Source organism: Anabrus simplex, chromosome 2 (assembly GCF_040414725.1).
Source record: "Anabrus simplex isolate iqAnaSimp1 chromosome 2, ASM4041472v1, whole genome shotgun sequence".
In the NCBI taxonomy this organism is placed as follows: Eukaryota; Metazoa; Arthropoda; class Insecta; order Orthoptera; family Tettigoniidae; genus Anabrus; species Anabrus simplex.
In genome coordinates this window covers 482,317,254-482,330,554 of record NC_090266.1, presented here as the reverse complement: position 1 = coordinate 482,330,554, position 13,301 = coordinate 482,317,254, and the positions used below count along the sequence as shown (strand labels likewise).

General features: G+C 37.2%; 1 protein-coding gene and 1 non-coding gene across 3 annotated transcripts in view; one reads left to right on the top strand and one right to left on the bottom strand.

The window, feature by feature from the left end:
- The window catches only part of mon2 (Mon2 homolog, regulator of endosome-to-Golgi trafficking), a 583,018-nt gene that overhangs the window by 30,358 nt on the left and 539,359 nt on the right, over positions 1 to 13,301 (bottom strand). For both annotated transcript variants that reach the window (XM_067140860.2, XM_067140862.2), the window contains one exon: positions 650 to 732. In XM_067140860.2, the coding sequence (XP_066996961.1) occupies positions 650 to 732 (83 nt within the window). The remainder of the gene's footprint in view (positions 1 to 649; positions 733 to 13,301) is intronic.
- TRNAL-CAA (transfer RNA leucine (anticodon CAA)) lies at positions 3,687 to 3,760 on the top strand. Its single transcript has one exon. It is a non-coding gene; the product is annotated as a tRNA-Leu (tRNA).

Genomic DNA, 13,301 nt, shown 5'->3' with positions numbered 1-13,301 from the left:
TGTGGGAATGAACCTAAGAAGCCTCAAACATGTAAGTTACCAGTCAGACAAAGAACATGTTTGTACAAGTGGAGAAAATGATTAAAGATGACGATTGACTATGGAGCAGATTGCCTCCAGGACATGAAGATATGAATATTTAAAAATGCAAAAGAATTCCTTCAGATGTGATCTGCAAATGCTCACTTACAACCACAACTTTAACATAATTCTTCCTTACATCTCACATATTTTTTGGTTCTTCCAAATACTGAAGAATACAATCTGAGGTCGCATATTCCCCAGTCCTGCTGCTCTTGCATCAGCAATGTTTCAGGGGTCAAAGCAGACACCTTCAAGCAGCATTTGCAACAGCCATGCAATCATGGCAACGGCACTGTAGAAAATGTGTATGTATAGAGTAGACTATGTAGAAAAGGGACAGAAGCTGCAGATTTTTACTGTAAGTATATTTCCAGAAAACAAATAGGAGAACTTAGAACTTTTGCATCTCTTAATTACCTCATACCATAGAGAGAATCTAATGAGATAATGCACCACAAATAAACTATCAACAAATTTATACAGAGAAGAAGAATTCTACATATAACTTACCATGTTATGACTACAAAGTAGCATTAATTAAATGACAAAATCAACTTCAACTTACCCTTTCCAACAGGAGCTTTCTTCAGGGATATGACTAACGTTGCTACAGCCTTTAGAACAAATGAAATTTCGGAAAGCCTATACCTGGAAGATAAAGTCACATGGTTAGAGTACTTCTTCAGTGCTACAGGGGTACATATTTAAGAATACAAAGATATTCCTGATTGTTAAGATAAAAGAATAATGAATAAAACTTGCTTCAGAAATTCGAGGTGAAAGATTAACACGTTCACTGCTTTGCGAGTCACATGTGACTTGTGCACTAAAATATGGTGCTGGACAAAACACATGTTTTATTCCTATGCTGCTACGGTAATAACTTTGCATAACAAGTGACAGAGGGTGTATATGATGTTCTGTGGCATAGGTGTACATTGAACAACTACCTTATACCATGAGGCACTGGTGACTCGTGACGCACAGATGTAATACAGCTTTTACTATTTGCTAAACGAGTCACCAGTGCCTCGTTTTTTTAACTACACATCCTGCAAAATCGTGGTGGACAATAGGAGCTATACATTGTTGATTGAGTATTATCATGCTGTAGTTATCATTATAGGCTGCCAGAAATCTGTTGTGACAGCATGTGAGGTAACTACAGGATTTACAATTGGGCATCTTTTCTATGCAACAGCACAGTAAGAACATTACTAAGGGTATACAGATTTCATCATCTTTTTCTCAGTTACCACGTGTATGCATACGTCTTTTCTGGTTTCACTAAGAGATGGCACCAGCAAACAGTATGCAGCGTATGAATTTGACACATATGTCAGTTTGTTCGTCTGACATTATCCTACCAACACACACAAGTTGAGTCCACCAACCACTAGCGCCTGTGTTGTATTGTTCAATGATCTTGTCAACGTATGTGCTTGAAAAAGAACATTTGCATTATTTAATCGAGAGATAAAGGCTGTGGAAATTCATTGTTTGCTGATAGAAACATATGGTGGACACGCTCCATCGATTAGAACATGTGAGACATGATTTCAACAAATTAAATATGGTGATTTCAATTTGAAAGACAGTGCGCTCTGGTAGACCACAAAAGTGCGAAGATAAGCAATTGCAGGCGTTACTGGATGATGACCCAACTCAAACTCAATGCCAACACCAACAAATGATTAATTTAAATCATGCGTTGACTGAAAGACGACCGGAATGGGCCAGAAGACACGAGAAAGTGATTTTGTTACACGATAATGAGCCGTCTCACACAGCAAAACCAGTGAAAGACACCTTGAAATCGCTTGGATGGAACATTCTTCTGCACCCAGCATATTTCCCTGACCTGGCGCCATCTGACTATTACCTCTTTGCAACAATGGGGCATGCACTCACAGAGCAGCACTTCAGCAATTTCAAGGAAGTTGGAAAATGGCACGATGAATGGTTTGCCGCAAGAGACAAGTTTTTCTGACATGGTATTCATAACTTGCCTGGAAGATAGGTGAAGTGTGCAGAAGCCGATGGCCAATATTCTGAATTAAAAAAAAAGAATTCCCCTTGAAAATTATGTGTTTTTCTTACCACAAAAATCGGCAAAAACTTATGCATATACCTAGTATAAGTATAGAAATGTACAAAATGTATGTGTGAATTGTTTCAGATGAAACGTGGATTAGTATATCGCCAGCTACCTAGAGTGTGTTCCAGTTTAGATTCTTCACAACGAACCCCAGGAGAACCTGTTTAGAAAAATTACAGGAGTCAGATATTGAGGGGTCTTTTAGGATGCAAATGTAGTGATACAGAGGATACCAATTTTTTTATTATCAAGTTTGCATCTTCACCAGTGTCCTCCGGAACCAACACAGAGTGAAAGTGACAGCAAACAAGCTAAAACACAATCAGGAAAATCAGACTGTTTTTCTTGGGGAAGCAAAGGTTCAGCTGCAGTTAGAAGAGGGACAACCCATTGATATATACTGTACTCTCACTACGTGGATGACAGTCTACTGGAAAATATGGTTCAGGAAACCAACAGGTATGCCATACAATTTAAGGCAAATCATAATGAGAAAAGCAACTCCAGACATTTGAAATGGAAGGAAACTAATATTGAAGAAGTGAAAGAGTTTCTAGGAATTATAATGTGTATAGGACTTGAATATTGAATTTTCACGACCACATTGTAATCGAAAGCGATTTTCAACCTATTAGGTCGTGTTACGTACATTTAGGACGTGTTGAAGAGATGTTAGGAACAGAACAAAAATGGCCAACCAGACACCAGTGGGATCCGAACCCACAACCTCCCGATTTCGCGTCGGTTGCTCTACCAATTGAGCTATGGTGGCCTAGGCCATCTTTGTTCTGTTGGAAAGGATCTAAGCTACAGGTCTGGTACTACTACCATCACACTGTAGAGTGCGTTTAAGTTGCCCGTTGAAGGCCAAGTCAATGAATATTGAATTTTCACGACCACATTGTAATCGAAAGCGACTTTCAACCTATTAGGTCGTGTTACGTACATTTAGTACGTGTTGAAGAGATGTTAGGTACAGAACAAAAATGGCCAACCAGACACCAGTGGGATCCGAACCCACAACCTCCCGATTTCGCGTCGGTTGCTCTACCAATTGAGCTATGGTGGCCTAGGCCATCTTTGTTCTGTTGGAAAGGATGTAAGCTACAGGTCTGGTACTACTACCATCACACTGTAGAGTGCGTTTAAGTTTCCCGTTGAGGGCCAAGTCAATGAATATTGAATTTTCACGACCACATTGTAATCGAAAGCGACTTTCAACCTATTAGGTCGTGTTTCGTAAATTTAGTACGTGTTGAAGAGATGTTCTTCAATATTAGTTTCCTTCCATTTCAAATGTCTGGAGTTGCTTTTCTCATTATGATTTGCCTTAAATTGTATGGCATACCTGTTGGTTTCCTGAACTTTATTTTACAGTAGACTGTCATCCATGCTAGTGAGAGTACAGTATATATCAATGGCAACTTAAATGCACTCTACAGTGTGATGGTAGTAGTACCAGATCTGTAGCTTAGATCCCTTCCAACAGAACAAAGATGGCCTAGGCCACCATAGCTCAATTGGTAGAGCAACCGACGCAAAATCGGGAGGTTGTGGGTTCGGATCCCACTGGTGTCTGGTTGGCCATTTTTGTTCTGTACCTAACATCTCTTCAACACATACTAAATGTACGTAACACGACCTAATAGGTTGAAAGTCGCTTTCGATTACAATGTGGTCGTGAAAATTCAATATTCATTGACTTGGCCCTCAACGGGCAACTTAAACGCACTCTACAGTGTGATGGTAGTAGTACCAGACCTGTAGCTTAGATCCTTTCCAACAGAACAAAGATGGCCTAGGCCACCATAGCTCAATTGGTAGAGCAACCGATGCGAAATCGGGAGGTTGTGGGTTCGGATCCCACTGGTGTCTGGTTGACCATTTTTGTTCTGTACCTAACATCTCTTCAACACGTACTAAATGTACGTAACACGACCTAATAGGTTGAAAGTCGCTTTCGATTGTATAGGACTTGTTCCTCACCCAACTATCAACTCATACTGGTCCAAGAATGACTTATATGATGTGTGACTTATTAGATGGGTAATGCCATGGGGCGATTTATTTCTTCTCTTGAGATTCTGGCACTTCGCAGACAAAGAAGCTGACCATCTACCAAGTGATCGTCTCTATCGAATCCAACCACTCCTTCATAAAATAAACCAAAATTTTGAAAATGTCTTGACAATGGGGAAGAAATGATTATAAATGAATCAATGGTTCCTTGGAGGGGCCGTTTAATTTTTAGAATGTACATTCCTGACCAAACTCACGAATATGGAGTTAGGGTGTAGAAAGTGTGTATGAAAGAAGGCTATACTGTTAGAATGAACATCTATGCAGGAAAATCCTGTGTAAGTGAAAGCGCAGTGGGTCATGCTCATTCTGTTGCAACTGAGCTTCTAATTGGACTTCTAAATGGAGGTCATATCCTCTACGCTGATAATTGCTACACCAGTGTAACTCTGGCAGAACTCCTGGGGAATGAAACATTTGTGTGTGGGACCCTTTGTAGCAACAGACATGGACTACCATTGATAGTGAAACAGAAAAATGAAGAAAGGAGAGGTAGTAAGATGTGTGAGCATGGTATTCGAGTCATCAAATGGGTTGACAAGCAACCTGTTCTAATGCTTTCAACACTGCCGTGCATTAGTGGTTGTTGAGTAGACTCAGGAAAGAAAAACAGAGACAGTGAACCTGTCAAGAAGCCTCTCTCTGGTCTTGATTACAATGGAGCAAAAAGGAGGTCAATTTCAGTGACCAAATGTCTTCATATTACTCAGGTCTAAGGAAAGGATTAAGGTGGTACAGGAAAGTAGCCCTATAAGTTATCATTGGAACGGCCTTGGTTAATGCTTGGATACTTCACACCATGAGGTCTGAAAAAAAAAAAAAGTCGGAATCTGTTGTCAGTCCTGGGAGGAGACGTTCGCACACTCTACCAAAAATGGAAGGACCAGAAAGTTTGAAGACAATACGTAGTTTTCAATAAAGCTCAGTGAGAAAGTGGCACAAAGGAAGATACTGACAAGAAAACAAAGCAGGTGACAATGTACTGTAAAGAATGCCCAAACAAACTGTTCATGTGCACTGGGTGTTTTAATAAAGTTCATAAATGCTGAAATTGAACTTACTGTATTAAAAATACACTTTGTATAATAATAAAATTAGTGAAATCACGAGTGTAAATATTTTAGGGAATTTCAAGATCAGTGAAGAAAATAGACAGATGGGCTCAAACAGAGAATAGTAGGCCTATTATTTAGAAAAATACAATTTTATATCTAGTGCCTTTATCATAAAACAAATAAGTATTTTCATTTACTGTTTGTCTAAATATGCATTTAAATTCATATAAATCTACCTTTACCAAAAATATAGAAAGGGATGTTAATACACTATTCTGTGGTATCATAGGATATAAACTTCATGGTTTTGATCCGTACTGAATTATGATCATAATAATAACTAAACTTATGTCGTAAAGGTCCACCTTTTCAATACTATATTATGCAATGTTTACATTACATTTCTAATCTAGGAACTAGTTTCAGCCTTAACCTCTTAACATAGCAATTATTTACAAAATTGTGACACTTTTTTACCCAATTTTTTATTGTTAAAATGGATTCTTTATTGGTAACAATGAAAGTAAATTTTGTGATCTTAACAATGAAATATAAACCGCTCCAAAGGTCCTGTTTTAAAATCCCAAGTATACTCATGATATTTTTATGGGTTCTTCTTTTAACTTACATGTAAAATAAATAACACAGCACTAAACAGATGGCAAGTAAGATAACATGACACTCAATACTGTACAAGAAAGACACTGTTCATATGTTTGTGGCTGTGTGAAATGCCCTAAAACATGGACCAACACCCAATGCTACATCGCACTCCTTACAAATGTACCTGGATTCCCTTTGTGCCTTCTTCCTTCTAGTATTGCACACACAGAACTATCAGACTCATTAAACTCAATGTTAAATTGTTCTTCACTCTCCATTTTCACCTAACAGCTGAAGTACATTTAGATAGCAGCAAGAAATACGGAAAGGCCGCGAAAATGAGCTGCCTGAGTCACTGACATCTTTTGGCAATAATAGGAACCTGAAGTAATAATTATACAAATATCTGGTGGAAATACTGAAAAACAACAAGAAACGAGTATATTCGGGCCTTTAAAGTAGGTACCGATCATTGAGCGACATTCCCGAGTATACTCTGGTTTTTATTTGATATAAATACAGTATATAAAATTTTATGCTAAGAGGTTAATGCAAAACTGTACACACACATTAACAATTTAGAACCGAACATTAAATTCACGTTAGAGAACAAAGACAAGTGTTCCCTTAATTTTCTAGATGTAACTGTAAAATGGGAAAATAATAACTTTTAAGATTTACACAAAACCCATGTTTGATTTAAGTACCAACAAAGAAAAAAAAAAAAAAAAGCTCCTTGCACCCTAGAGCTCAAAAAGATTGGCCTACTTCAGTTTTGTTAACAAGGCATTCACGATTCCTCTCTCAAAACTGAACAGGAGAAAGAACTCAATTTCATCCGTCAACAAGCCCCTTTCCAACGGATTCAATCTTAAGGATGTTACTATAATAATTAGTAAATTTACTATTAAACAGCAAATGAATCTTATTGCAGAATCAAAACCAATAGGGAAGTATGTGAAATTCACTTACAATAATCCCAGTATACACGCGATAACAAACCTGTTTAATAAACATAATTATAAAGCTACATTTTCGATCAATAACAATACAAAACCTAAGTTTCTCAATCACAATTCGGTTAATAATTCTAAGAACGAAAAATTTCTCAACTCAGTAATCTACAGATTAACGTGCTTGCAGTGTGAAAAGTCACACACTGGGCAGTCTGGACGCAGTTTTATGATTAGATACCAAGATCACGTCAATACAATAAGACATAACAGATTTTCAGCAATGGGAGCTCGTAAAAACGTAACAGGTCACAAATTCGTTAGTACTCAGTAAGATCTCAAAATTATCAAAAGATTGAATAAGGGCAGACTAATGAATAATTACGTGAGTTTCTAAATACATGTTTCAATTTATAAATCTCATTTTTTATCCCCTACTGGCATCAACTCAACTATGGTTAGGATGAATAGAGAATCTTACCTTCCAATACTTGTTTGTTTTTAATTGCTAATCACCAGGCGAGTTGGCCGTGCGGTTAGAGGCGCGCGGCTGTGAGCTTGCACCCGGGAGATAGTGGTTTGAATCCCACTGTCGGCAGCCCTGAAGATGGTTTTCCATGGTTTCCCATTTTCATAATTACCATAATTAAGGCCACGGCCGCTTCCTTCCAACTCCTAGGCTTTTCCTATCCCATCGTCGCCATAAGACCTATCTGTGTCGGTGAGACGTAAAACCACTAGCAATAATAATAATATTGCTAGTCTATGTAAGTATGTAACATAATCCAGCTTCAAATCTTATTACAATATTAAAAAGTACACGTTTCATTCCTAATGTGGAGCATCTTTAGCTACAAAAAAGATACAAAAATTGGCATAAACGAAATAAAAAACACTTATGATGATGATGATGATGATGATAATAATAATAATAAGATAAAATGTTCCTTCATGTTGGGTTAAAACCTCAACAAGTCAATGTTTGAGTTTAAGATAAAATCTGACGTAAGGGATCTTCTTTCTTCAAGAGTTGGAAAAGTATGTACTTATACAGTAGTGTCTTGAGGATAGAATTAAAATGTAAAATTTTAAAATACGATGTTCAGGGGAAACTCCTAAAGAATAACCAAAGTTGAGGTTGATTTTTTGTTTTAAAGTTTTAAGATGTTGAAGGGAGTATGTAACAAAAGAAATGAAAATTTGTTTTAAAACAAGTCAATGTTTGAGTTTAAGATAAAATCTGACGTACGGGATCTTCTTTCGTCAAAAGCTGGAGAAGTATGTAATAAAACTTTGTAAACATACAGTGGTAAAGTGTCTAAGGAACAATGAAAATGAGCCTTTGGCTACTTATAAAAACATTAATAATATCAGGACATGTTTCGATCGCTTTGCGATCATCATCAGCTGCTTACATAAAAGCTTAGATAAAAACAGCAAACAACAATCACATAGTTCACATTTGAGAACTATTTCATTTGAGTGGTGTTTGTAAAAGTACTTACTATCTCCGAAACAGATTGTTTGGAAACAATGGCTGATAGATGGAAGCATGTGTTCATTAGTGGCAAGGATGGTGAAGAATTAATATGTTATTTCGAACTTCTAGGCTCTGATTATATTAGTAGTAATGATGAGAAAGGATGCTGGACATGTACGGCAAGATTGCTGTTTCTTCAGTTTTTCTTCCGTATTATCTCGCCACCGAGTCTTGCGTGCAATATTTTGCTTATTCCTGATCATATCTCTCTGGGATCTCGCTCATTTTTATCATTCTTCTTTGATATGTAATTTCACACGATGAGATGCCAAACCCCTCAAGAATTCTATTTTTCCTTGGGCTATCATGGTACAACTTGAACAACACGAAACCCTTACAAACTGCGATCTCAAATAGCCAAAAGAAAATAGCCATATTGCTACATTTTTCATTAGAAGTTCCCTAATGTAGGCTACTCCTCGAACTGAGGATTTGTAGTTAGTTCTTAATAACTGCAACGGACTAGTCATATGAGATGTTTTACTTACACTGACCATGCAACATGCATTGACAAAAATACTCTCTTAACTGTTGATGTGAAGTTCACTTGAGAATTTCAATCGAACGTAGCAAGCTAACCCTGACCCAGGGTGTGAAGTGTGTTGTTGACACAAATAAGAAGGTAAAGTCCGGTCTCCATTGATTAATATTTAACAACAGCATGTTAAATGTAAAGACTGTTAAATATTAACTGGTGACACTACTAACATATTAACTGTTGATGTTAAATACTGTTTCATTTAACATTGTGTTCACACTTATAAATATGTAAAACTTGACTTCCTTCGTTTACCCACATCTAGTTCATCATATCAGTTCGTGTTAATACATTCAGGTGGTGTCTTGCATTTTCAAACAAGGATAATGAACTCTGCTGCTTCTCACAGGATTTTGAGAAGCATGATGGTGGTGATTATTATTTTTGTTGTTTAAAGGGGCCTAACATATAGGTCATTACCCTTCTTGAGAAGAAAGGAAAGAAGAATATGCGCACGACAATATATGACAGAAGGCACAATGTGGATGAAATCTGAATGAGCTTAAAGTAGAAGACAGGTCTGGATTTAAAACTTTCTGAGAATGTCTGAGCACGACTTTAATGTAGTTTTCCTATACAAACTTAGCCAAAGTCATGCCGATACCACACTCACAATGAACGGATTTAACATGTTTTCCAATCCCACTGAAAAACACGCCAACATGTTAAATTCGTTAACTTCAACATATCAAGTTAACACGTTAAGTCAACTATGAACCAAATGTTCGTATACATGTCAATTTCAACATGTCATTTTTAACATGTTGTTGTTAAATGTTAATCAGTGGAGACCCGGTTTAACATAAACTAAAGCTCCCTGCAAGATTATAAATTAACACGTTGATGACTATGAGACACGCCGGCAGGTCACGCCAACTCTTTACTTCTGGACGGTGAGACCCGCCAGCGGACTCACGACACATTATACATATACTGGAGCCGTATCGTGTGCTGTTCACAGATTATGCTTTCGTCCTTTTTGATTCGTCTCTACATAAGGCAGACTAACTTTGTAAACAGTGGGACATGCAGGGAGTACATAGGAGCTAGGATAATTATGAAATTATTCAATATGCCTGTTCCATTACTTAAATCATTTTCTATGAAGAAAATATGTACAAATATAAGAATAGAGACATTCAGGTTAACACTGCTCAGAAAATCATAACTATCAGTTGTATTGGAGTTGAATATTTTAACAGCATTGTTATTATTATTAATTAATAATAATAATAATAATAATAATAATAATAATAATAATAATAATAATAATAATATATGCCGTACACATGGATTATGTTTTGTTAAACTAATACACTGATGGTAAAAAAAAAAAAAGAGAATTAATGTAACAGTGTGAGGTAGCACTTCAGTGTTGCTTATGAAAACAAAGCAGGCACGATGGCTTCTTGGGACAGTCCTCACAGTATGTGAACACTTTCTTGCAGTGCTTCTGAGCATAAGTTCTGTCATGGATTCTCACTAGTTCTGCGTAACAACTGATGCAACATTTACGTACTTTTCTATTTCGGCCATCTTTTTCTTCTATTTCCTTCAAAATATGACGGCGTTTGGGAGAAGTGGAGAGAGTATCTGCTTTTCTCACACTGTTCCCCAAAATTTCAATGACCAACTTCCAGTTTGCAATTTCTTCCCCACTACTTCATTATGTAAAATGAGAGCGCATTCACAATAGCCCTTCCAAGAAGAAGTTCCAGTGAAACTTTATGATACCTATTCCTATTCTTTTTTTCCTGTATCAATCAGATCTAATTTATGTCTCATAGAGATGAATCTCACGTTACATTTATCTTTCCAGTTTGCTACAACAATTCCAGAATTACTTTCTTTGCCAACTATCACTCCCTTCTTCATTGATGGACATAGTAGTACATTTTTGGGAATACCTTTCACATTTTTCTTAGAGTATGTGTCATTTTCTGTCAAATACTGGGCAATCGACAAATTATTATAGAAGTAGTCTGTTACCAAAGTACGACCTAGGCCACTATAATCCTGCATTAACTTTTTAACAACAATATTACTGACTCGGTCATCAGATGTAGAAGGAACATGGGTCACCTTTCCCTGATAAACAATTACGTCGTAAGTGTATCCTTTCGAATCACACAACTTGAACAATTTAACACCATATTTTGAAGCTTTGCCAGGGATGTATTGTCTAAAGGACAAACGACCTCAAAAAGGCACCCTTGTTTCATCGAACTTTGAAAGTTTTGAAATTATGCACAAGAAGGTCAAGCAAAGGTCTAATTTTACCGCGCTTGTCTGACTTATCTAGTGTGACATTATCTGCAAAATGAAGAAATCTCAAAATATCATTAAATCGTTCATGTGTCATTACTAACGGTACAAAAGGGCTGCGGTATAAAAATTGCTTTGACCAGTAGTCTGAAATTTTAGGGCACCTTACTAGCCCCATATAAATTATGAGTGCGAAGAATTCCACAACTCGGGCTCAGTTACATCTGTCCATTTATTTTGTTTTGTGTTTTTTCCATTGCAGTTTGTTTCCACCAGTATAAAGTTAATAATGTTATTACTAATTAGACCTTTGAGTATCTCTATTGGCGTATCCCTGTTACATAAATTCTGAATTTTCCTTGTTGGTGGACATTGGAACTGTCTAAGATGCTGTCCAGCGACATCGAGAAATGAAAGATTTATTTCCTGTCCTACCTGAATCACTGGTGTTTGAAGGCCTGGTTGTACATTTGCAGATATCTGCCCTGTGTGTTGTGTTTGTTGTCGCAGCCGATCCCCAGATGGTTGTCCATTCACTTGACCTGAAGGTTGTCCCTCTTCTGTATTTTACGTGGATGAGGCCGATTTTCTTCCTCCGAGTCCTGAAGTACTTTCAGATGAAGCCACCTATGATGAACCGCTGTAATTTGCGTCTTCTGCATCATCATCACTTACGGAAAGAATTGCGGCTGATGAACGGGTTTCCCATAGTCGGTTTGTAGTCTCATGAGGAGTTAATGGAAGGGTATCTGGAATGCACGTGCTTGATTCGCAAGAGTTACCTTCAGTTTCATTTTCCTCATTGTCCTCCAAAATAATCTCTTGGAGTAATTTAGAAATATTTTCCATATCCATGCCATTAATTCCAGGAAAAAACCCCAATATTGTTCACTACATATCCCAAGCTGTGATATAATGTACGATACGTCTCAAAATATAACTAATACATATCTTTGATTCATTTGAAATGTAAGAAAGTTAGAAATTCAGCTCACTTACCGAGTCATTGTAAGAATTATATCAGCAGAACTGCATACACACTTAACATGTTGCTTCACAACACTACGTTCAATCAAAACAAACAAAGCTGCATAAAGACCACCAATTTCAGTGAGGTCGCTGGCGGGTCACAGAGTGCGCGCGAACCCCGTGCGTTACTTGTGGACGATGAGACCCGCCGGGCGGTCTCAGCACACAGTGCACACAGTGCGCCCTAATACCTATAGGCCGTACTTAAGACATGTAATAGTATGTAATAAATCCATTAGAGTTCAAGTATCTCTGATTTTCACTTCGTTCCTAATGAATAAACTCGGAAAACAATAAGCTGTCGTCAACGTCTTAAAGAAGTTCTGATGTTTTATGCTTATTGGGAGTCTTCGAGACCTCATGTCACCGGTTAAAGGATATAACAACTTTTAAAAAAAGCAATGAAAAATCGGTATTTATTATTCAGCAGGCTTATATTCAATGCATACTGGTACCTAAGATATTTATTACTTAGTACAAATGTAAATATTAGTGGTAAATACTCCATAATTTCAGATGGGGTGTTCATTAACTGTTGGTGGGACTCATGATTCAAAGCCTGACGAAAGAGATCTTTATAGCTGCACTGAAGGATCAATTTGAGTCTGATGAAAATCCGTTTGAAGTGAGTTCTATTTTATTTCATGATTCATTTCCCGCATTGGTAGATATATCTACAGTAGAGGAGTCATGCTCTGAGGAGACTGTAATCGAAACAGCTGGGACAGATGACACCATACAAATGGAATCAGTGACTAAAGTCAGTGATAACATGGAAGTAAATGTACTGACCGAAATATTGTCGATTCCAGCACACCCAAGCACATTAAAACTACAATGAATGACTGTAATTACATTATAATCTGTTCATTATCACTTACTAATGTTTACGAAACTAATATAAGACCTTGTGCAAAACAGTATGGAGTGGCGTGTCATATCGGTATTTGTTGGAATCAATTCTAACATGGAGGTAACTACAGCACTAGCTGCATTTACCAGTCGTTGTGCAGATAACTGTTGTTTCGGAAACTCATTTTAAACATATCACCATGTT